Source organism: Callospermophilus lateralis, chromosome 5, assembly GCF_048772815.1.
Source record: "Callospermophilus lateralis isolate mCalLat2 chromosome 5, mCalLat2.hap1, whole genome shotgun sequence".
In the NCBI taxonomy this organism is placed as follows: Eukaryota; Metazoa; Chordata; class Mammalia; order Rodentia; family Sciuridae; genus Callospermophilus; species Callospermophilus lateralis.
In genome coordinates, this window is record NC_135309.1 from 107,668,791 (window position 1) to 107,695,819 (window position 27,029).

The 27,029-nt window shown below is 34.9% G+C and overlaps 1 protein-coding gene across 2 annotated transcripts in view; it reads left to right on the plus strand.

Moving 5' to 3' along the window:
• Fcho2 (FCH and mu domain containing endocytic adaptor 2) overlaps nt 1-27,029 on the plus strand; it is a 131,062-nt gene that overhangs the window by 32,231 nt on the left and 71,802 nt on the right. For both annotated transcript variants that reach the window (XM_076857138.1, XM_076857139.1), the window contains exons 6-8: nt 8,623-8,727; nt 19,183-19,281; nt 20,255-20,351. In XM_076857138.1, the coding sequence (XP_076713253.1) occupies nt 8,623-8,727; nt 19,183-19,281; nt 20,255-20,351 (301 nt within the window). The remainder of the gene's footprint in view (nt 1-8,622; nt 8,728-19,182; nt 19,282-20,254; nt 20,352-27,029) is intronic.

Below are 27,029 nucleotides of genomic sequence, written 5' to 3' on the forward strand. Positions count from 1 at the left end.
ATTTTCTGGATACAGAATTCTTGGTTGGCATCCATTGTCTTTCAGTGTTTGAAATACGTTATTCCAGGATCTTCTTGCTTTCAGCGTCTGTGATGAAAAATCCGTTGTTAACCTTATTGGTTTACCCCTGAATGTAATCTGCCTCCTTTCTCTTGTAGCTTTTAATATTTTCTCTTTGTTCTGTATATTGGCTATCTTCATAACAATCTGTCTTGGCATTGGTCTACTGTGATTTTGTGTGCTCGGTATTCTGTATGCATCTATAATTTGTATATTTTTTATTTCTGGAAAGTTTTCTGTAATTATTTCATTCAGAAGGTTACTCATTCCCTTGGTTCGAATCTCTGTACCTTCCTCTATCCCGATGACTCGTTGGTTTGGTTTTTTTATGTTATCCCATATCTCTTGGATGTTTTTCTCGTGATTTTTTTTACCAGCCTTTCTGAGTTCTAGATTCTTTTCAAGATGATATATTTTGTCTTCATTATCTGACGTTCTGGCTTCTACTTGCTCCACTCTGTTAGTGATACTCTCAATTGAGTTTTTAATTTGGTTTATTGTTTCCTTCATTTCTAGAATTATTGTTTGATTTTTTTTATAATCTCTATCTCCTGATAAAGATGCTTTACTTCTTCTTTTATCTGTTTATGTAATTCATTTTCAATGTGTTCTTTCACTGTTTGGATTTGCTATCTCGTATCCTCTTTAAGGTTCCATTCCATCTGTCTAAGGTATTCCTTGAGTTCTTTATATGACCATTTTTCTGGTGATTCTAGGTCCTCCTGAATATTTAGGCAGTCCTTCATTGTTTGTACTCCCTTTCTTCCTTGTTTTTTTATGCTGCTCATGTTACTTCTTGTTCTGTTTGATTGCTGAGTTACTGTTTACTCTTATAAATTTATTTGATGCTTGGGAGGAAAGATATTAGAAGGGAAGGGAAGGGAAGAAGTCAGTAAAGAGAATGAGAGTAGGCAGGTAGAATTCAAGGAAGGGGGAGTAAGAAATTTGAAAAGAAATGAAAAGACAAAAAAAAATAGAAAATAAGGAAAGAAAGAAAATTTTTTTTTAAAAAAATAATGATAATAAAAAAAGAAAATTAAAATTTAAAAAAAAATAATAATAAAATAAAAAAATTAAAAAAATTAAAAACATTAAAAAAAGTTAAAGAACAACAACAAAAAAATGAAAATGGAAGAAAAAAAACCCAAATTCAAAAAAATAATAATAATAGTAATAATAAATGCAGTCATAGAGTTCGATTAACTTCTCTTCCAGTAGGTGGAGCTGTGCCCATTGAGCCAAGCTTCTCTCATTAGGTGGGAACCAATCACTGTGCAGCAGCTCTTCCTCCCAGACTGGGCTGGTCTCCAAACTTGAGTGTCTAGGGCCTTCTCTTGTGTTTCCTCGAGCCAGGCCCCACTCACCTGTGAGGCTCACCACAATACTGGCTACACACCAGGCCTGCTGCTCCTGGGACCCCTGTTTTCATGAGCGCTTGGGCACACTCTCCCTGTTTGCCTCCCTCAGACCCTAAGTTTGTAGAGCTTGGCGCTGAGAACACCCAGCGAATTTGCTTGCCCTCCGGTAGCCACGCCCCCGGTATCTGGTGCAAGAGACCTCAGTTGTCAGCGCTGGTGGGAGCGGTAGCTGGGAGTTCTGCGCTGGGAGTCCTGCGCCACTCCTGATTCCCTCTGTCTGGCTATCGCGCTCATGGGAGAGCTGGGAGGGGCCCTTAAGGTTTCCCCGCTGTGTGGAGAGGGAAGGCTAGGGGATTACACACCTGTCGTCGCTGGTTTCAATGAAGTTATCTCCTCCACCCGTGATATCAGTTCTCTGCCTTGGTGGTGTCCCATGCAAATGGTGACTGTTAGTTCCCTTTGCCGGGTGACCAATGCAACGGGTGGGTCCTGACTGTCTCTCTCCCAAGCCCCGTTTCAATCCTGTGGCCACTGCCTATGAAGGCTCTGTTGGCTTTTACCTCTGTAAATTCAGAGAGGCCGACCAGTTATTTCAGCGGGATCGTTAGTGCTGAGTCACGAGAAGCAGGCGAACCGGAGCTTGAATGCAGCCCATCCGGGCTCCGTGTGTGTTCTCTTAAATTTTTTCAAAAAATAGAGAGAGGGGCTGGGGATATGGCTTAAGCGGTGGCGCACTCGCCTGGCATGCGTGCGGCCCGGGTTTGATGCTCAGCACCACATACAAACAAAGATGTTGTGTCCGCCGAAAACTGAAAAATGAATATTAAAAAAAAATTCTCTCTTTCTCCCTCTCTCTCTCTCTCACACACTCTCTCTTTAAAAAAAAAAAAGAGAGAGGAGCAAATATTACATGAAGCAGGGTACAATTCAAAGTAAAATAATTACTTTAAAAATGTAAGCAATAAGAGCAGTTTACTTATAGAACATATGTAACTGTTGGTATGGGAAACCATACCAGTTTATTAATGAAGATGTCTATAGTCTAAATTAGTTGAAATTTTCCAGAGGGTGAAAATACTACTGGGTTAAATACTCCCATGTATTCTTTTTTTGTGAAACTCAGTGGTCTTAACATATCACCTACTCTGAAGTGATCATTTGAAAAGTAGATGGCAAAGAGATTATACTTAAATGATTCTAAGTCTTTTGATATAAAGAAGGAAAAGTTTAAGGTAATGACTTGGATGAAATAAAAGGATTTCTTTTCTTTTTATATATTGAGCAGAACCATAGCATATGGTTGTATCCAAGGGTTGTGATTTGGTGGCTAAAATCCAGCCAGTGTTTTACTTGCCTTTAGTGATAGACAGCTCAATAGAATGAATACTTTTTTGTAATTCACCTGCTCAGAGGTGGCATCTTTACTTATATGCTAGATATATTAGTCATTCTGATTTATTATGTGTTATGATATGGGTGTAAATAAATAATTTTTTTGGTCTATAATAAACTGTATTAACATGATGTATTTTTAAAGGCAGATCTTTGAACTATTTTTCCTTTCATAAATATTTTGGTGTTACCACACAGTTTGCTTTTATCCTCATTCATACACCCTAATTTTTATAAAACACCATTTAGTAGGCATGCATATTTGTAGACTGTGATCAAGAACAGATATGCATATATTGGTTTCACAGAATTTTACCATAAAATTAATAGGCATTTAAACAGAGATATTTTTGGTAGTATATCAGTAAATTTGTAATGTTAAGGAAATGAGTAAGATGGAGGATTTTATTGCCCATAGGTAATTTATTAGAGCAAATCTGTTATTTATGAGAAGAAACATAGCTATTGCTTGTATTTTCTTTTTTTTTTTTTTTTTTTTGTACCTGGGATTGAACTCAGGGGTACTCTACTACTAAGCCACATCTCCAGCTCTATTTTTATATTTTATTTAGAGACAGGTCTCACTGAGTTGTTTAGTGCCTTGCCATTGCTGAGGCTGGCTTTGAACTCCCAATCTCCTGTCTCAGCCTCCCAACCCACTGGGATTACAGACGTGTGCCACTGTGCCTGGCTAGCTATTGCTTTTAAACATGGTTTCCTTGTTTGAGAACAAATGTTTCAGGGCTCATGGTGTGACTCAGTGGTAGAGTTATACATGCCTAACATGTATAACAATCTGGGTTCAATCCTCAGCACCACACAACAAAACAAAACAAAACACTCAACCCCTATGCTCCAACTTCCCTTTTAATAATGACTACAAAAGTGGTTACGATTCTTGTTACCAAGGCATGCATTTTCTGTAGTTCTACTGTAAAAACTTATAGCATTATTAAGGATATATGCTATTTTAGAAGTCATTTTGATTTAATAATTCAGTATTATTATTCTGTAACTGTTTCCTATGAAAGATGTTTTTTGCTTTAAAAAATAATAGTTACAATTATATTCTAAAATTGCATCTATATCCTTTTACATGATAGTCTTCTATAAATTTAGTTTTGTCATCCTTAAAAATTTCCTGTAAGCAAACAAAGTATTTTGTATTAAATATTATTCTTTTATTAGGAAGTGCCTTTTTTGTTCATTTTCCAAGATACTTCTTTAAAGTTGGTGTGTAATTTTAAGATTTTGACATACTGGGTTTACCTTTGAAGAGCTAGAGGTAATATAAAAAATGTTAAATCTTTAAAAAAGTGTCTTCTTTCTTCATGCTTCCAAATAAGAGAAGTGATATTTTAGTTTCCTGATATCAGAGGGTATGATTCAAAAGTCTTATTTGTTTACAGTTTTGAGTTAGATTCAGCTCTTTTATCTTTGAGATAAAGATGATTATGCTCAGAATTAGTAAATGTTTGTATGCTGAGTTGAATGACTAAACCAAGATTTATGGTACAAGGGAATTAATGTTGAAAGAAAAAATGAAAATTTGCTGATGTAAAAGTTTTAAATTAGTATTTTTTATGGATTTTGACTCAAACGACTTAGTAGCAAAACTCTTTAGAATTTTAGAGACTTTGAGTATGGGAAAGAAAATGATGCTTTGGAGTCTTCTTTTCATTTCTTAAATTTCTATGTAATGTTATAAGTAATATGAAATAATTATATTGTAGAAATACAGGTCTTCTATAAGGAGTAATATTCCTCTAGGCAGTCATTTTCGTTTCGTTAAATTATACATTCTTGTCGTTGAGAAACCATCATTTGTATTGAATGTAACACAGCAAATATATTTATATGGAAATTGATCATTATAGAAAAACGTAAATATTTTTCTGTTCATTCATATAATAAAACTTAGAGTTTATTTTAGCTGTAGGTTTAGAATAGATTGCCTTTTAAAATAATTTATTTAGCTATTTTTTGATTTACTATTGAATTATGAAGTGATAAGTTGAATTTAATAATAAATAATTGTTTTGGTTCCTAGCTTTTTACCATGTTAGATGCCATGAGTGTTATTAAAGACTGAATCTGATGGTGTTCTCTTCCTGCTTCAAGAAGTATCCTATATCGAGGTGGGGTTGTGGCTCAGAGGTAGAGTGCTTGCCTAGCATGCATGAGACACTGGGTTTAATCCTTAGCACCACATAAAGTAAAATACATTGGGTCTACCTGTAACTAAAAAATAAATATTTTAAAAAAAGAAGTATTCATATCTTGGAGAACCAAGATATATTATTAAATAGTGCAGAATAAGAGGTTAGAGATGGGGTAGTATCTGATTTTGTTTAGAACCTGTAAAAAGAAAATCTCTAAAAAGGAAAGATGATAAGAAAGATTCATTGAAATAAGTTACTTTGAAAAGTTTCAACAGGGGTCCTTATAATTAATTTTTAATATTTTCCATTTTTATGAATTTTTGAATGATCACATCTTTATCAAGAGATGACATAAATTATTAAACAATAATTTAATAGCAGGATAAAAGAGTAGATTTCAGGATGAGGAACAAGCAAAGAAGGGGCTACCAGTGAGGCTATATCATTTTGCTAGGCTGGATCATAGAAAATAATTTTGTGAACTGTGGATTGTTGATTGCTCAGGTATACTGAAAATTAGGTAGCTGGAAGAAGATATTAAAGTCTCTTTGCATAAGAAGAATCCAAAAGGAAACCTATATAACCATTACATTAGAATTGTTTCTAAAATAATTCTAGCAAACATGGTTATCTGGGTTTCCTGGGAGGGTACGTAATAAACTTTAACTAGCCATTTTATCTAATTGTTGTATTTGAACAGGGATAGGATATTAGAGAAAATATAATAACAGTGGTATAAAATAATGTCAAATGACCAGACAATGGTAAAATTATATATGTATATATATAAATTATATATAGGAACAAAGTAGAAAATTGTTATAGGTTTTAGTCACTTTCTCTAGGGACAGACAACTCAGTACAAGTCATGTATATCTTTACATAGTAGCAAAACTAAATATTGTATGTTCTTGATGATGTTCTTTGTTAGAAACTATGAAAAATAGCTGATACCACTTATTTTTTAAATTTGACTGTATGTCAAGCCCTATCATAAAGATTTTATTTACTTACATTTCATCACTACCGTATATTTTACAAATAAATGATATTATTCCTATTTTAAGAATGAGAGAACTATGTAAAGCTTAGAGACAAGATCAAAAGGGTAGTAAATGGTAGAGCCAAAATTTTGAGTTAAGTTCTTCTAGTTTCCAAAGCAGTTTTATTTACACTACATGGTAAAATGACTTCCTATATTCTCTAAGGTAGGAAAACATATAACATATATACTTTCTGTAATATATGTAGTTAGAGAGAACAAAGTTGCTATTTTTTAAATTTTTTTCTTTTTCAGTTCTGGGTAGACACAATACCTTTATTTTATTTATTTTTAAAAATACTTTTTGGTTGCCAATGGACCTTATTTTTATTTATTCATATTCGGTGCTGAGAATCGAACCCAGTGCCTCACACGTGCTAGGCAGGTGCTCTACCACTTAGCCACAACTCCAGCCCTATTTATTTATTTTTATGTGGTGCTGAGGATCAAACTCAATGCCTCACATGTGCTAGGCAAGGCTCTACCACTGAGCTACAACCCTATCTCTAGCCAGACCACAGGGTAGGCCCCATTGTATTTCTAACTGTTGTTCTTAGACTCCTGATCACAGCTGGAGATAATTACATTAGTGGTCCTGATTGGCTCTACACAGATTTTATAGTTTCCAGCTTTTCCCTTTACCATTACTTTTAATCATCTAGTTGTACTGCTTGTTATGTCCTCTATACCATGGTTTGAAATTTATTTTAAATTTTCATTAAGCTCTGAGGTCTTACCCTATTGTTTCTCATTCATAGCAGAGTGTTACCTCAATAAGAAAACGGAGGTTTTTATATCTTGGATTTCTGTAACTTGTCTTTGATCTTTTTTTTGAACTCTTATTTATTTCAGTCACCCACTCCAATCTTCCTATGTTCAAATTGATCAGTCATTTGAGAATACTTAGTAAAGTTTCTTGATAGCTATGTGTATACCCTACTCAACATGATGCCAGAAATTCCCCTGAATGTCTGTCTTCCTCAGGATTTATCTTGATATATGTGACTTGTTTACTTTCTACCAATTTATAATTGTTTATATGTAGGCTATCTTTCTTTTATGGAGTCCTTGAGAAAAAAAAAATATAACTTATGTTGGTATTCCTCACTTTCAAATATTAATATATTTTTAATTTTTTTTTTTTACTGGTACACACTGTTCACACCTATATTTTAAGTTTGGAAATGCATATTTGCAAATATGCATTCTGGTTCCCAAAGTGCTGGGTTCAATCCTCAATATAAAAGTATTCATGAGGAATGCATAATCTCTGAAAATTATGAAAACATCCCTGCTACCAATACATTTCTGAATACAAAACTGACTACCATATTTGTTATTTTTAATTTTTAATTGAATAAATAACTGAACTGGTAATATTGTAGCAACATTTTTTAAAGATAGAAATCTTGAAAAATTAGGCAAAGATTAAAAACAAATTCATAGATTTGCTGCAACATAATGGGAAAAAAACCCCCCAAGAACCCCAGTCTTCTTAGCTTTTGATCTAGGTTTATAGACTTTAATCAGACATTAAGTGGAATATGTATATGTTGTAGGGGAGGAAGGAAGACTCACTCATTTAGAAGTGCCAAGAATATTCTCATGGTATTGTAACATTTTTTTGTACATTGTCAGAAAATTTCTTTCTTACAGTGTGTTAATATAGTTTTAGTAACACTGTACTATTATAATGTGGTTATACAATCTCACTCTGGTTTATAAAATGAGAGTATTTTAATTTTTTAAAGTATATTTCATCAGATAGAAAGGAGAGTCAATGTTTAATTCCTGAGTTAATTTATGATCACAACAAAAACAAGACGATTAAGGCAGGCTTGACCACCAGGTATTAAAGTTATTTGTCATATTGAAATCTTAAAATGCATTTAACCCAGCTATCCCTCTCCTCAGTCTATGCCCAAAGGACTTAAAAATAGCATACTACAGGGACACAGCCACATTAATGTTTATAGTAGCACAATTCACAATATTTAAACTATGAAACCAACCTAGATGCCTTTCATTAGAGGAATGGATTTAAAAAAATGTGGCATATACACAATAGACTATTACTCAGCAATAAAATAGAATAAAATCATGGCATTTGCAGGTAAATGGATGGAGTTGGAAAAGATGATGCTAAGTGAAGTTAGCCAATCCCAAAAAGACAAATTCCGAATGTTTTCTCTGTTATAAGGTGACTGACTCAGAGTGGGGAGGGAGGGGGAGCATGGGAGGAATAGAGGAACTCCAGATAGGGCAGAGGGTAGGAGGGTAAGGGAGGGGGCAGGGGGTTAGCAATGATGTTGGAATATGATAGACATCATTATCCAAAGTATATGTATGAAGACATGAATTGGTGTCAACATACTTTATCTACAAACAGAGATATGAAAAATTGTGCTCTTATGTGTAATAAGAATTGTAATGCATTTTACTATCATGTATTTAAATAAATAAATTTATTTATTTAAATAAATAAAATCAATTAAAAAAATAAAAATATCAATGTAAAAAGTGCATTTTAATTTGTTATTTCAAATGAACTTATATTAGGGGAAAAAAAGATCAACATAAAATTAAAAACATTTTTGTTTTGTTACAGGCAGCTGTTAAATCTAAGAAAGCTACAGATACGTATAAACTCTATGTGGAAAAATATGCATTAGCAAAAGCTGATTTTGAACAGAAAATGACAGAAACAGCCCAGGTTGGTATTTTTAAGACTTTAAGTTAAAAACAGGATACTTTGTAGGGCTGGGGTTATGGCTCAGTGGTAGAGTGCTCACCTAGCACGTGGGAAGTGCTGAGTTCAATCCTCAGCACCACATAAAAATGAAGAAATAAAATAAAGGTATATATATAAAAACCCAACAAGATAATTGTATTTGTGTGTACTAATTAGTAGAATTTTTTCTGCTATATAATTTCTTGGTATTAGAAATTTTAAATTTTCAGTGTTCTGATAATGCTGTTTGCATCATGTTTGGAAGATGAGATAGAGAACCAAGATACAGTTCTAATAATATCATAAAAATTATTCAGATGGTTCAGAAGAGGCTGTTTAAAGATAATTAGGGAAAATGAAGTCATTGGTACATGATGTAGACAATGACTTGTGTGTGGACTTTAAGATTTACTTAAGAAAACTGGAAAGACTCAGTATTGAGGATAATACAGTCAGTGAAATAATGAAAAAAACCCTCTTCTATAGCACTTACATTTTAGTGGGGGAAAAAGACAATAAAATATCTCTTCTATAATCTTGAGATAAATTATATTCAGTTTGGTGTTCTTAGAGCCATAATTAAAGGCTTAGTTTAAGGTGGATGCCATTTATGAGTCCTTCCTAATATTTCCACTTCCATCCTTCTTATCTTTTTGTTTTATTTTCCTCATTAGCACCAATCACCATCCAAGATACCATGAATTTCACTTCTATCAGGTCAGATTAGGTATGCTAAGATGACAGAGAAACCCACAAATCTCAGTAGTTTGCAATATCGGGTTTTCTCGCATGCATCCCACACAGGTGATGGAAATGTGGTTCCCCTCCGTAGAACGGGCTGGCTGCAAAATAAAAGCTAAGAAAAATAGAACGATGAAAAAAACAATAGGACACAGAAAATATTATCAGAAAGCAGGGGTTGGACCGGTAGCCAATCACACAGCTTGAGCTTGTGTACTAAAAAGATGAAATGGGACCTGTGCTTGCTTTCTTTATATTGGGGAACATTAAAGGCCTTCCATAGAATATTCTTCACCAAAAAAAAAAAAAAAGTTATAGGTAGGCTGTCCAGTTTCCAACAGGTTATGCCCATCTCTGGAGCTACTATGAGGGATCTTCCTAGTAGAGTGCAGATAAAGGTCAGGTTCCTTGGGAAATCTATGTCCTGGGAGAGCCATACATAGTTCCCAAGGTTAAACCTAAAATCTCCCTGTCTGCCATACTGAGAGAAAACCCTCAAGTAATTCACTGGTGGCTTCCAGCAGGGTTTATTTTTTTTTTATCATGCAGCATGTTTATCATAGTGGACTACAGCTCTGATACTGAGGCTAGAGGTTAGAACCTCTGAAAAGCAATGACTAATGAAAAGCTATTTTCATTAAAATGGTTGAGTCATAGCTGAGAGATTGTAAACATACAGAAGATCACTGACTTCTTATTTTTTTTTCTTTTGGCAGTATTGGGGACTTAAACCCTGCAATGCTCTACCACTGAGCTAATGTCCCAAGCCCTTATTATTTTTATTCTAAAACATGATCTTAAGTTACTGAGGCTGGCCTCAATCTCACAGTCCTCCTGCATCATCCCCCCATGTCTTTGGGATTATAGGCATGCACCACATTGTCAGGCTATTTATTTTATATTGTCTGTCGTCCCTCACTAAAATTTAAGTTCTCTAAGAACAGGAATTGACTTATTTTTTATATTGTTATATCCTCAGTATTTAAAATAGATCCCAGCTCATGGTGGGTATACAGTAAGTATGAAGGATTTTGTAAATCTGTTATTTTGGACTCTTAATTTTTTGTCTTCTCACTAGAAGAAGTGCATGACTCACATCTTAGAAACCAATAGTCTTGCATGTAGGCATCCCTCTTTATCATTTTGTAGGTATTGTCCTAAATGCTGGATATATGCAGTATACATGTAAATAACTCTGCTTAAAGTTTCTAGTATAGAATATGGAGGCAAACATTAAATACATGCTTCAGTTGATAAATAATTGTAAATGTTACAATTGAAAAGAATAAGTTTCCATAAGGTAGAATAATAGGAATGACCTAATTTGGGTTAGGAAGTCACTTTGGAGAAGTGACATTTAAAATTGAGACTTGAAGAAAGGTAGGAGACTAATAGTACAAGAGTGTTTCAAGATTTGGAGCACGGATGTGAGATCTTAGAGGTGTAAAAGAAATAATGCATTCAGGAAAGTAAAAAAATACATACTAAAATTGAGGAGATGGTGGAGAGAAATGCAGTTGAAGAGTGAAGTCCAGGACTGGGTTTTAGTAAGGATTTACATTTTCTTCTAAGAGTATCTGGAAACCTCCTAAGGGTTTTAGGAGAGGATGTGACATTATCTGATCTATATTTTAAAAGATAATTCTATCAGTTTTGTGTAGGATTATAGTACCACCAAAGGACATTGTCCAGTATAGAAGGCAGTATATATAATATGTGAGAAGGATGATATCTAGAGTGGTAGTCTTGGAGGAGGAGAAAAGTGAATGCCTTGAAAGTGGCAGAATAGGTAGAGAAATTTTGAGGAAAATAAGATTACTTTCAAATTTTGGCTTGCAATTCTCTGTGGATAGAGAGGATTGGGAAAGATTAGATGAAGAACTCTTAGTTTGATGGGCAAAGAGATCAGATATTTAGTTTTGAACAGGTAAATTTTGAGATACCTTTGAGATAACCCAGATGGAGACATCAAGTAGTCAGTTTTGGAAGGGCCAAGTAATCTCAACTGGATTTAATATCCACAGTCTTTTGTACACAATTGTGAATCCCCAAAGCTCTGAGAAGAAAAAAGGTGGTTTTTTTTTTTTTTTTTTGGTAACTTATTTGGCAGCAAAATGTGACCTGAACCAATGTAAAGATGTTCATAGTCTTATTTATCTTATTTAGATCAAATATACATATATTTTCCTTTAGAAATATTAATGTGTTTGAAAAAAGAATGCTGCTTTAAGTCCTGCTGATGGTAGTCTAAAACACGAGGTATTTTTATAATGCATGCATTTTTATTTTTTAAAAATCCAAAAAATTAGAATGCTAAACCTCATCTGGTAATGAAGAGTGAATAAAGGATTATAAGCCTCTGTAAAGCAGTATTGTCAGTACATAAAGCCATGGTTAGTTCAATAAAGTTCATTTATTTGTACTTAACACTTGACTATCCTTATTTCCTATTGATGAATTGCTCTGAGTTTAGTAGTCACTAATTTTGAGAAATTATGGTAGTTAGCAGTAATCCTTACCCTCCAAATAACAAAATTTTAAAATTGCATTTGAATTGTGCTTTGAATTTCTGTATGGATTCATGCCTCAAATGTTTCTAAATAATTAAGAAAGTATTTTATTTAGTGTAGTGTAATATTTCAAAAGGGAATGAAAATAAAAGAGGGAGAGGAATCCATGTCAACACACATGCAAATCCAAGACCTCTGAAAACATGAAGAAATGAGCAAACAAATCTCTTGCCAAAATTTATAGTACCCCAACAGAGGAATCCACAAGATATGAAAGTGGATGAAATTCCAGAGAAAGACTATAATAAACTAATTATTAAAAGAAGATCTAAAGAATAATCAAGGGAAGAAATAATAGGAGGTGAAAGACTATTTTAATAAGGAAATTGAGTTGATTTCCAGGATTTTTGGAAGGGAAAGTCACAATGAATAAAATTAAAAATTATCTTGAAAGTATCACCAGCAGATTAGATTACATAGAAAATAGAACTTCAGACCTTGAAGACAGAACTACTTCTTGAAGACTGACCTTAAAGACAGGGAATATGAACTTGAATAGTTAGTATGCAGTTAAAAAAGAGACCACGATTGGAATATACAAAAATTCTGGGAAAACATCAATAGAGCAAACTTGAGAATCATTGGGATAGAAGAAAATGTAGAGATACAGGATAAAGGTATTAAGAATCTTTTCAGTTAAATAATAGCAGAAATATTTTTCCTGACCTTAGAAATGAGATGGACATCCACATATAGGAGTCATATAGCACACTAAATAAAGATCAAAAAAGATTCTTCCCAAGACACATCATAATCAAAATGCATGATATAGAAAGTTAGGAAAGAATATTAAAAGCTGCAAGATAAAAATGTCAGGTCACATTTAGAGGTAAGTCAATAAGGCTCACTTCTGACTTCTCAGATCAGACTCTAAAATCTAGGAGGGCTTGGAATGAGGTGTTTCAAGCTTTAAAAGAAAATAGTTGAGAGCCAAGAGAGCTGTATGTAGCAAAGTTGTCTTTTAGAATCAAAGATGGAAGAAAAACTTTTCATGATCAGGATAAGCTAAAAGAATTTATGACCACTAAACGACAACTACAAAATACTTACAGATATACTACACACAGAACTCATAAAACAAATTCCAAAGCTTATAAATGGATGAACCTATCTAGAAGAATAACTAAGCAAATGGAAATAAGACCAAGTTATACATAGCAAAGAAGCCAAAATGGCAACAAATAACAAATATCTACCCATAAAAACACTGCATATAAATGATCTCAGCTTCCCAAGTAAAAGACAGATTGGCAGAATGGATTAAAAATAAGATCCAAGTAGATGCTGTTTGCAAGAGACTCATCTCATAGGCAAAGACACCCACAGACTGAAAGTGAAAGAATGGAAATAATATTCCATGCAAGTGAAATCCAAAAACAAGGAGGAGAAGCTATTCTCAATCCAACAAAAGCAGACTTCAAGCAAAAATTAATCAGAAAATACCAAGTCACTACATCCTGGAAAGCAAACATTCCAACTGGAATATATGATGACAGTAAATATTTGTGCCTCAAATGGCAGTGCACCTAATTTCATTAAAAATACTTCTTAACAATAAATCCCAGATAGACCCAAGTACAAAAATATGGGATGGTTTCAACAAAGCCCTTGCACCAATTGGACATTCAACATAAAAATCAATAAAAATATTTCCAGTCTAAATAATACTATAAATCAACTGGACCTAACAAACAAACATCTACAAAATGACCCCCAGAATAGCTGATTTCACTTTTTCCTTAGCAGCTCCTGGAACCTTTTCCACAATATACCATATAACTAAGTCACAACATAAGTCTTAGCAAATACAAAAACTGGTATAATCCTATGACTTTATAGAATTATAATGGAATGAAATTAACAGGAATAAAAATGATAGAAACCACATAAACACATGAAGATTGAACAGTACTCTTTTAAATGAGGAGTGGATCATAAATGAAAGGAGAAAGCAATAAATAGATTTAAATGAGATCAGAGATACAAAAAATAAAGTTCTCTAGGACAGTATAAGGCAGTTTTAGGAGGAAAGTTTATTGCATTAAGTGCCTACATTTAAAAAAAACAAAGATCCCAAATAATCTAATACTATACACCTCAAGGTCCTAGAAAAGGAAAAACAAACTAATTCCAAACTGAGTAGAAGACAGGAAATAATTAAGAAGGACATAATTAAGATTAAAAGAATGAATGAAGTTGAGAACAAAAAATATTACAAAGGATGTGTGCAACAAACTTTGCTATCAAAGTTAAGAAGATAGCAAAGTTGATAAACTCTTAGCAAACTAACTAGAAGAAAGAGGGACAAGGCCCAAATCAACAAAATTAGAGATGAAAAAGAGATATTGCCAAAGACACTCTGAAATCCAGAGGATCTTTAGAAACTATTTTGAAAGCTTACACTCCAGTAAAATGGAAAATCTGGAAGACATGGACAAATTTCTAGACACATAAGAAAGACCTACCCAAATAGAACAGGGAGATATAGAAAACCTAAGCAAGCAATGAAATTGAAGCAGCAATTGAAAGCTTTCCAACAAAGAAAAGCCCAGGACCAGATGGATTCTCAGCCAAGCTCTATGAGACCTTTAAAAAAAAATCTAACATCATTCTTTGTCAGATTATTTCATGAAATAGGAGGGAACACTCCCAAATACATCCTATGGAGCCAGTGTAATCATCATACCAAAACCACACAAATATGCATTAAGGAAAGTGCAGACCAGTATTCTTGATCAACATTAATGCAAAAAATCCTAAATAAAATATTAGCAAACCACATTCAAAAACACATCAAGAAGATGACATACTGTAATCAAGTATGTTTCATTCCATGATTCAAGGTTGGTTCAACATCTGCAAATCAATAAATGTAATTTACCACTTAAGCAGAATTAAGGCCAAGAATCACTTGGTCATCTCAATAGAGTCAGAAAAGATTTTTGATAAACCCAGGACCCATTCATGTTAAAAAACAGTGGAAAAGCTAGGGATGGAAAGAACTTACCTCAACATCATAAAGGCTGTATATGACAAACCTGAAGCCAACATTATAGGTACACTGAAAACATTTCTTCTACAACCAGGAGCAAACCAGGATGCCCACTCTCACCACTCTTATTCAGTATAGTTTTTCTAACTCTAGTACGGCAATCAGGCAAGAGAAGGAAATTAAAATGATACAGATAGGAAAGAAAGAAGTCAAATTATCCTTGTTTGCTGATGACATGATTCTACATCTAGAAGACTCAAAAATCTCCACCAGAATACTTCTAGAGATGATAAATTTATCAAAGTTGTAGATTATAAGGTAAATATTCATAAATCAATAGCTTTCCTATACTCCAGTAGTGAATATACGGAGAAGGAAATCAGGAAAACTATCCCATTCACAGTAACCTACCCCCACCAAAATAAATACTCAAGAATAAATCTAACAAAGTGGTGAAAGACCTCTAAAATGAAAACTATAGAATGCTGATGAAAGAAACTGAAGAAGACTTTAGAAGATGGAAAGATCTCCCGTGTTCTTGGATAGGCAGAATTAATATTGTCAAAATGACCATATTATCAAAAGGGTTATGGAGATTCAGTGCAATCCCCATCAGAGTACCAATTATATTCTCACAGAACTGGAAAAAACAGTCCAAACATTCATGTGGAAGAATAAAAGACCCAGAATAGCCAAAGCAGTCCTGAGCTAGAATAATGATGCTGGAGTCGTCATCACACCACCTGGTTTCAGATAACAAAAAGAGCATGGTATTGGCATACCCACATACACACACACAAAAGACATGAAGACCAATGAAATAGAATAGAACACAGAGATGAACCCACGTAGTTGCAGTCATCTGAGACTTGGCAAAGGTGCCAGAATCTATCTTGGGAAAAAACATAGTCTTAACAAACGGTTTTGAGAAAACTGGATATCCATGTGTAGAATGAAACTAGGTCCTTCTCACCCTGCATGTAAGTCCAATCAAGTGGATCAAAGACCTTGGAATTAGACCAGAAACTTTGCAACTGATAGAAGAAAACAGAATCAACACTCCAACATATTGGCACAGGCAGCAACTTCCTTAACAAGATCCCCAAAGCTCAAGAAATAAAACCAAGAATCAGCAAGTGGGATGCCATCAGATTAAAAAATCTTCTGAACAGCAAAGGAAATGATTAAGAGCATGACAAGAGAGCCTACAGAATAGGAGAAAATATTTGCCAGCTACTCCTCTGATGGGGGGATTAATACCCAGAATACATAAACAACTCAAGAAAATAGCAAAACAAAACAAAAAACCAATTAATAAATGGGCAAAAGAACCAAACAGATATTTCTCAAAGGAAGAAATATAAATGGTTAACAAATATATGAAAAAATGTTCAATATCCATGGCAATCAGGAAAATGCAAACCAAAACTACACTTTGAGATTCCATCTCAATCCAGTTAGAATGGCATTCTCAAGAACACAAACAATAATAAATGCTGGTGAAGATCGGGGGGGAGGGGAAGGGATACTCATGAATTGTTGCTGGGACTGCAAATTAATATGACCACTTTGGAAAGCAGTATGGAGATTCTTGAAGAGATTGGGAATAGAACCACCACATGACCCAGCTATCCCACCACTTGATATTTATCCACAAGAAGTGAAATTAGCATACTGTAGTGATACAGGTACATCAGTGTTTGCTGCAGTGTAATTCACAATAGCCAGGCTGTGGAACAAGCCCAGGTACCCATCAGTACACAAGTGGCTTAAGAAAATGTGGTTTGTATACACAATGGAGTTTTACTTGGCCATAAAGAAGAATTAAATTATGGCATTTCCTGATACATGAAACTGGAGAATATCATGCTAAGTGAAGTAAATCAGACCCAGAAAGTCAAGGATGAAATGTTTTCTCTCATTTGCAGAAGTTAGAGCTAAGCAAGCGGGTGGTGGTGGAAGTGGGGGGCCACATGGATCTCATGAAAACAGCGGTATGATCAGTGGAGTAAAGGAGACTGAAGAGGAGGGAAGAGGGATAGAAAAAGTGAAGGAATGTGGTATTAATTTGATACAGTGAATTTGGCCTTTGGATGTATCTACAAAGTCCCAATTAAAATAGAAATAAATAGAAGGAAGATCAGAAGAGCAGAGGAAGGGGGGGGGGAACAAGGGAACGAAGGAGGAGACTGCAAGATAAAAGCACTGGGGACTGAAATGGAGCAAATTATATTCCAAGATTTTATGAATATTTTGAAATGAACCCCACCATTATGTATAACTAATGCACTGATTCTGTTTTTTTGAAAAAGGGGAATGAAGATGCAGTTTCCTTGAATTTAGTGGTTATCCCCTAAAATTAATGGCTCTATTGCCTAGCTTTACTGTATTTAGTTCTGCCAGTCTATAAGAAAATACATTATTCATTAAAATTTTGAAATTTAAGCTGAGGACCTCTTATTTTAATATGAACTTAGAAATATCATTTTACTACTGAATATATTTCTATTGAGAATAATCCAGGATTTTGAAATATTCTCTTTGGCTTAGAGAATTAATCAATGACAGTGCAATTATTTTAATTCTACTATTCCTCATTAATAAAATGGACTTAAATTTTGTGGGTATTGTTACATTACTGCTATAAATGTAATTTTGTCCTTATTGATTTCTTTTTTTATTATTTTTTAGTTGTTGATGGACCTTTTTTTAAAATTTGTTTATGGTGCTGAGAATCGAACTCAGTGCCTCACACATGCTAGGCAAGCATGCTGAGCCACAACCCCAGACCCCTTATTGATTTCTTTAGAAGTTTATTTTATCTACACAAATGTAGATATAATTTGGCTTAGTGTTTTCTGATCATGTAATTCAGTGCTAGAGAAGTTTGGACATCACTATGAGATGAAGGAATGTAATTTGATAAACTATGAGGAAGATATAATAAGGCTGTTAGGCCCATTCCTTAGAACTGCTGTTTTCCTGGCAAGAAAAGTTTAATCAGATTTGTGCAGTAGAAATGACAATTGTATGTTGTTTTAAAATGTCTGATTCAGCATTTCCCAAACCCTGTTTTGAGGAACATTCTTTTGTGAGTTAGTAATATTTAAGGAAAAAGAATTAAAAAAAAAAAAGGTTGTGAGATCAAAGAAATTTACAGATTGCTACAAATAAATTTATAAAATGCTGGGTTAAGCAAAGTGAAATGTTTCCTTATTTGAGTATTTCTGAGGGTTTTTTTTTTTTGTCTGTGTGTGTGTGTGTGTGTGTGTACATGCTTGCATGTGCTTATATGTATGTGGGGTGGAGATCAAACCTAAGTTTTGAGCATGATGGAAAAGTACCACTCTACAACCCCATTCGCTCTTAAGAGTTTTTAGTATGTTTATTGTGAAACCAAGGCTAGGAGTGGTGTTTTGTTTTGTTTTACTTTTTAATCTCAGAGGGAATAAATACTACAATACCTTGGAATTTTTTCCAAACAATATTCTTACCTGTTTTCATCCCCATTCCTCAAGTAGTATTGGTGAATCAATGTGTTTTATAGTTTGAAAATGTCCCCTACATGATCTGGAGCATCTCCACCTTTGGTTACAAGAGCTTCTTTCCCTAATTTTTTCATTCACAGAACATATCTTCTTGAGATTATTTTAATAATTTCAAGAACTCAGAATGACATTTTGAGATCTTTGGACAGATTGTAGTCTTCAGCAGTAAACTATAATTTTCTTCTACCAGCTTATTGTTTTTCAGTTTTGGAAACTCTTCTTCCTTGGATTTTGTAACATTATTCGCCTCTTAATCTCCTAATGTTTTTTTAAAAATTAAGAATTTAACGTGTAGTATCTTTAAACTTCAAAAAAGTTCATATTGGCCAAAGAGATGACATAACAAAAAGTTAACTTTTCTCAATGTTATATTTCAGTGAATTAGTAGATATATTGAAGAATCATTTGTGGAGAGGTATTGTTAAATGTTATGTAATAATAGTAACTTGCTTAATTTGGTTATCAGTATTGAGATGATTTATAAAATCTCTTTTAATTTAGAATATATAATTGTATATATCTATGCTTTATTTATGTGTGCATATATATATATATGTATTTATATAACTTTATATTTGCTACCCAGAAATTTCAAGATATTGAAGAAACTCATCTCATTCACATAAAGGAAATAATCGGATCCTTGTCAAATGCTATAAAGGAAATTCATTTGCAAATAGGCCAGGTAAGTATTTTTACTTTATGTTGAATCAATTTATGACATTTTATGTTTATTTATGGCTATTTATGAATCTTTGTCACACTGTCTAAAATTAATATGATACTGAATTATTTCAGATAATGAATATGTAATTATAAGCATTTTTTATTTTTGGTTAATAAGTATTATAATTCAAATTATTTTTTCGAAACTAAGTATGCTCAGTCCTCTTTAATTTAAAGTTTGAAGTTGCTGATTCTTGAATATTTCTGTTTTAAACTTCAGTAAGTTAGAGAAATTGATCTTAGAAATGTTCTGGAAATATAAAAGAAGTTTAGTGATGAGAATTTTGGGTGCATTGAAATAACAATACAGAAAGATGAAGTCTTTTATTTTTTACTATTAAACCCCCCAAACTAGGGCTGGGGTTGTGGCTGAGTTGAGTGGTAAAGCGTTTGCCTAGCGTATGTGAGGCACTGGATTCGATCCTCAGCACCACATAAAAATAAATAAATAAAAATAAAGACCTATCAACAACTAACTAACTAAATAAATAAACCTCCAAACTGTTTTCATTGTCTTTATAAGTTTTAATTATCATAAGAATTTTATGTCTAAAACATTCAAAAGGAACTGGAGGACTGGGGATATAGCTCAATTGGTAGCGTGCTTGCCTTATATGTGCAAGGCCCTGGGTTCAATCCCTAGCACCAAAAAAAAAAAAAAAAAAGACAAAATATGAGAACTGAAAACTACCTTGATTTCTAATGCTGTGAGGCCATATCTTAAAGGAGCAAAGGTAAGCAGTTATTGGTCTTCACAGATCTGCTAATACTGTTAGGTAATAGTATGTTAGGTAAATGAAAGTTCCCAAATGCCCTTGGATCAAGACAATAATTTTTAGTTTTAATAAATTTTTATTGCTTTGTAGAAGTTTTTTCTGAAATATAGTAAAAATATTTATGGATAAATTAACATTTTTTCTTTGTTTTAATAGGTTCATGAAGAATTTATAAACAATATGGCTAATACAACTATTGAAAGTTTAATACAAAAATTTGCTGAGTCAAAAGGCACTGGAAAGGAGAGACCTGGTAAGATGATAAACCACAAATTTCTCACTTAGTAACAAATATTGCCTTTAAATTCATGCATGTATGGGGTGATTTTGACTTTTTATCACAAGTTTAACTAAATAACATTTGAAATTCTAAAATGGAACCAAACCTAAAAATAGGCATACCTAAAAATGTGTAAAATCTCTGATGTTGTTTTCTTGGGATGTGATAATATGTTAAATTATGATTTTTATTTGCTTTTCATAGCTTAATAATTCAGTATTACTTAAAATCATTATTATAACCTATACTAAATTTGCTTTTATATTTGTGAAAGGAGAATTAGCTTTATAAGACCATTTTAATAAAAAGATTGGAAGAGAACATTGAACCCTCAGAAACATTGAAACCAACATAGAACCTTTCTTAAAATTCTTTTTTTTTTTTTTTTTAAAAAGGAGAAAAAAAAAAAGATTTATTGCTTTGCTAGCAAAGGAGAAACACAGGAGACTCCTATCCCAGAGGCTGTGATTCTTTCTTTCTTTTCTCATTCACATGTGTACTCAACAAATTGAGTACAAACATTATACTGGACACTATTCTAAGCATTGGGGATATACCGATGAACCAATGGATATGGGAATTTTAGTTCCTATTTTTTGTGAACAAATGATTATAGGATTATTCTACTTTTAAAAAGCATGTTATAATATATTGGGTACAATTAATAGATCATTTCCCCCCTTTACTTAGAATCTTCCAGACTTTTCGAATCTTTGTGTTAGTTACTATACCAAGTTCTTGCAAGGTACTTGTTTCACTCTATAGGTAAAAATAATTTAGTCCAATTAAGAAGTTAAAATATGGGAGCTGGTGCTGGAGTCAGTGGCAGAGAGCTTAACTAATACATGTGAGGCACTAGGTTTGATCCTCAGCAACACCACATAAAAATAAATAAATAAAATAGGAGTATTAAAAAAATCACTAATTAAAAAAGGAAATTAAAGTATGGTATGGAATTCAGGAAAGTAGATAAGTGATTTGTGAAGTTTGGGAGCCATTTTTTTTTTTCAGTGCAGTTCACTGAACTAAGGCTTGAAATTTGAATCATTGTTTCCTCCCAGGTTTAACTAATTTTAAAATTTACTGATCTAGTTGTGTTAGTATTTCTCCCTCACACTTTCTCTCCATTTTTCCCCCCACCTGCCTAATTACTTTGTAGGTTTCTCATATTGGCAGAGGACAGATTTCTTCTCCAGTCCTTTTTAGATGTTATGTAATACTTACCTTTGGAGTGTGCATTTGTGAACTTATTTCACTACTTATAAATTTTTGAATTTTCCTTGTTGAAGGAATATAAGTTAGACTCCAACTTGTATTCAAAGCCTTTATGGATCTGGGCTGACTAATCTCAGTACTCTTACTTTCCTTATTTCTATACCAGTACCTGAACTGCTAGCTATTCCCTATATATACCAGGTTTTTCCCTTAGTATCTCAGTTGTTTTTATGACCTTACCCTAGAAAATGCTAGATCCCATTCCTTTTCCCGTCCCATATTTTCTCATTTATGTGTTGAATGAATGTAGTCTTAAAGTGGCAGGTTGTATATTACATCTCTCATCAAAAATAAGAGAAAACTTTATACTTTTTCGATTTTCTTGAGTTGTTGCTGTCTACTTTAATTTTTAATAGTTTTGCACTTATGAAAAAAGTGACGTATTTTATGCACCTGTTTTTTCTTTTAGTAAATAGTGTATTTTTATTGAATGATGAACAAATGGACATATAATGGTAAGATTCAAGTGTTAAGGAGGTTGGAGTGGGTGAATTTGCTGTTAGAAAATTTTTATTATGTAAATACTAAATAATTATGGTTAATGTTTAGTGAACACTTACTCTGAGCTATATACTATGACAACCATTTGTAGGCACACTTTGATCTTCAGCAACTCTTTGAAGTAGATATTATTATTCCAATTTTATAAATGAGGGAAACATTGAGAGGTTAAAAGATTTACCTATGCTAGTGTGTATCAGAACTGGTCTTCAATTCCAGGATTCTGTTTTGTTTGTTTGTTTTGAGAAAAATGAAAAAGGGGTTGAGGTTGAGGCTGAGTGGTAGAGCGTTTGCTTAGCATGTCTGAGGCACTGGATTCAATCCTCAGCACTACATAAAACCATAAATAAATACAGCTATTGTGTCCATCTACAACTAAAAAAGTTAAAAAGGAAAAAGTTATATTGCTTTGTTAACAAAGGACAAATTCAGGGAACTCTTGTCCCAGAGCCTATGATTCTATCATGGGGGAACGGGGGTGGGGGGTGGGGTGGGGAGCTGGGGTGGTTTAAAGAGGTGATTGAGGGAAATGAGATTAGGCAGGAGAGATCAAGGAGGAGAGGATCAGGGAACAGAACATCAGGGAGGAGAAGGTCAGAGAAAAGAGGACCAGGGAAAAGAAGGTTGGGAAAAAGAAAAAAACATGTAAGTTTTAAAGCGACAAGGGATATAGTCAAAGCATCAAATGAATCCCTGTTCCATTTCTCCACTGTCAATTTGTAGCTTCCATTTTTATGGAAAGTGGGCAACTATATTTCCAAGCTATTTCCTGCTGAAAGGGGGCAAAGAGGGAGATCTTTGGAAGCTGTTTACTTGTTACCCATTCTCTCTTCTGGTTTTTTGTTGCATAGTTGCAAAGGGTGGAATAGCAACAGAGCAGTAAATGGAAAGACACATATACAAGGGCAGTGATGAGTGAGGTAGTCAGAATGAGGTAGAGAAGACGTAGCAAAATAGAATTAATATTTCTTGGTATACAAGAGAAGAGGCTAGAAAACCAGTCAGTTAGGCCTATTCCCATTCCATCCAAACCGGATGTGTGGTGGTCAAGGGTCTGTTGTGGCCAGGTTGCTAGTTACTGATCTTTTCAATACTGGTCTCCATCTGTGAGAAGGTGTTAATATAAACGCAGCAGTATATATTAGCTATAGCACAAACTACTCCTTACTTGACTAACAGTCTAATGCCATGCAGTTATTTAGAATTACCTTGGCCAAGAAGTCCAGACAAGTCTGTAAATTTGAGATGGACAAGGCTGTCTCATTGGCCAAGTTGATCAAAGTTTTTGACAGATTTTGGAGGGCCCAATGGTGTGCCCCAGTTCCCCACCAGGGCAGTAAGGTAGCCAAAAAAGTATTCATCGCTATCAGGAATTCTACCAGGGAGGTCCTTGCCAGTCCAGTAAAAAGCTTTAGGGAGCTTGCCCAATGAGCTGAGATTCCTTTAAATAATGAATTGAAATGGTGTCTGAATTCCCTAGAAAACATTGGGTGGGAGTTGTGAAGTTTCTGAGGCATTTGAAAGCCCAAGGATAGTTATTAATTTTATATGTGAACACCTGTACTGCAGGGGCCCAGAAAGCCATTGTTTTTCTTTAAAGACATCTACTAGGTCCCAATAGGAAATAATTCCCAACTTTAAATTCTGTGCATTCCATCCAAGAATGGGCTGGGAAGGAGTAAGCAATTAGTTACACTGTAATCTTTTCTGTGAAAAATTAGACAATATTTTGTACACACAAAGGTGTTTGTTCTTGTTCTGGAGGAGGTCTCGTTTCAAGATATTCTGGAATTTGTATTTCTCTATGGACCAGGAAAATGGCATTAGATGCATAAGAGGAAGAGTGAGAAAGGGAACATTGAAGAGTGTCTCAGATGTGTAATGCATTACTCAAACACAATACATAATGGTGCAGGCTCGGAGGTCTCATGTCGGTGCCCAGTCTCCCTTCATCTGGTATCTGAGTAAGTTTATAACTGGATGTACAAAGGGGTCATCATGGTCCATAGAAGATTGTGCTCTTGGAAGGCAGATCATCAATCAACTTCCTGATTCAAGGTAGCCAAGGTCTGTGCTATTCTAACCAAATTGTTGTTCTTTCAGCCTAGAGAGGGAATGGGGATAAGCATCAAAGTTGTTAAAAGCATCAAATCTCTCATTATGTTTCAAACAAGTACATCTCCTAAGGGTTCTGATGTCCATTCGGGGGATGCAACTTCCTGCAAGTCTCTTGGATACTTTTTCACTGTAGTATGATGAACCCAGGGTTTTATTCCAGCAAGTTTCAGGGATGTGTGGGTTATCAGAAGCATGTCATTAAGTCCTGTCCACTTTTCTCACAGTTGTTGCTCCAGTCCCTGTTCTTTCCAGGACTTTTTTTTTTTTAATATTTATTTTTTAGTTGTAGCTGGACACAATACCTTTACATCATTTATTTTTACGTGGTGCTGAGGATCAAACCCAGGGCCCCACATGTGGTAGGCAAGCGTTCCACCTGTACAAGCAAATATCTGAAGTTTCCTATGGTATGGGGCATTTAGGTAAAATCATCAAAAGTGTGTGTTCCCACATGTTGTGTTCCTCACAGTAGGCTGCCTTTCAGTGTTGGGGCTTGATAAGATTCACCAAAGTATCCCTCCCATTGTGTATTCACATGTAGATGTTTCACCAAGGACCAGACCAGTCTTTCAGACAGGAGATGAGTCCTTGGGAATTTTGTCTCCACCTGGCAGTACTATCCCAGGAATCGAAACCCCATTCTTTGGGGGTGGGGTTGTGGCTCAGTGGTAGGGGCACTTGCCTAGCACGTGCGAGGCATGGGTTCGTTCCTCAGTGTCACATAAAAGTAAACAAACAAAATAAAGGTACTGTGTCCAACTACAACTAAAAAAAAATAATAACAGCCCATTCTTTGTCTCATTTTTCATCTTCCTCAGTATAAATGGGCTTGTATTGGTCCAGTTCATGCTGAGGTATCAGAGCTCTAATAAATGGTGGCTTACTCTTGCAGCTCTTTTGACTGCCCTAGTGGCAGCTTGATTTCCCCTTGCTTCAGTAGTGTCTACCTTCTGGTGACCAGAACAGTGCATGATTGCCACCTGCTTTGGTTCAGCCACTGCCTTGTATTAATGTCAGTATTTCAAGAGCATGTTTAATGTCCTTGTTTTCAGCAGTGAGGAGCCTTCTTTCCAAATAGCCCCATGTGCATGTACTATCGTGAAAGCATATTTGGAGTCTATATAAATGTTTACCTTCTTTCCTTTTGATAGCCTGAGAGCTCTTGTCAGAGCGATTAGCTCTGCTTTCTGGGCTGATGTTCCCAGTGATAAAGCCTTAACTTCCAATACCTGTTGTGCTTGTGACCACAGCATATCTAGCTACTACACTGACCATTATCTATGAAGCTGCTCCCATCTCTGAAGAGGTCCCAGTCTGGCTCTGTGATAGGCTGATCAGAAAAGTCCAGTCTGCTAGAGTAGACAGTTTCTAAAATGTCTAGGCAGTTATGTTGTATGGTCTTTTACTATCTAATGGCAACAGTGTTGCTGGATATAACATAACACAAATTGACGTTGGGGTTGTGTAGTAGGATGGCTTGATATCTCTCTCTTCCCAGCAGTCAGCCAGTAGCCACCCTTCTGTTCTAGTAGGACCAAGACTTGGTGGGGGACAAATATAGTAATGGGTTGTTCTAGAGTGAACTTTTCAGTCTCCTATAGCAAATTACAAGTGGCAGCTGCTGGCTGCAGGCAGGAGGGCCACCTAGGGCTCTGTGGTTGTCGCAATGGCAAAAGGTGCAATTTATGCAGTCGAGGGGGAAGAAATAAAGAATATCCATGTGCTTCTGCCTTTGTCAGTGTTTTATTCACTCAAATCACTCAATACAATTTCACTCTATAGGTTCTTAATCAAGAAAAATAACAATCCCTAATGCTAAGCATTACAATAAACAATCAATTCATAGAAAACAGTTTTAGATTAATTAATTCACAGCAAACAATTCTAGATTAATTCTAAGCACTGCAAACACACTTAATCATGACAGGCTCATACCAGCCATCCATCTGCATGCTAAGTTCAAGTGTCAGATCAAAAGTCTCAAGCCTTAGGCTTTGAGTCCTGAAAATGTACACTTCTCAGACCGTGGTGATCAGATCAGGAACCAAGGCAGGCTTCTCCTGGGGTGGAGCTGATGGCCAGTTGAGGAGAAGGTTGTAGGGAGAAGTTGCAATTCTCACCAGGGACAAGATGTGGCTGTAGAATTTGAGAGCAGTGAGGAAGATCAGAGGATCAGGCAAATGATGAGAAGAGTTGGGATGTCATTCCAGGTCCTCATCAGACTCTCCACGTGAGGGCATCAGTGTGGGCTGGCTGAATGTCTGTTCATTTGCTCCCTTATTTATACTAAATTTGGGGGCTTTTGACCACCCCTTTGAATCCCTATCAGCTGCCACCAACATCATTTACCCTGGGGTTAAAGCATCTGGTTTGGTGGTCCCCACCCTGATTTTCTTGCCTTTCTCCCTTATCGAGGCGAGGACCACATGCTAGAGACTTCACTCTGAGTTTGTCAGGGTGGGGAGAAGTGATTTGTTTGTGCCTGAGGTCCATAATGTAGGGCTCCGTTAGGCATGCCTGGTGAGACTGCAGGTTTCAAACTGGAGTTTTAAAATGGATTTGCTTAGGCTCATGCCTAAGGCCATCCTTACAGGGGTCTAGCTGTTTTGATAAATAGGCCACTGGTTGTGGTATATCTCCTAGTGTCTGTAAGGGAACTCCAAGGGCTGTGCCTTGTTTCTCATGCATGTAGAATCTGAATTCCTTGGTAAGTCTCAAGGCACGGGCTATCATGAGGTTATATTTTAACTTCTGTTT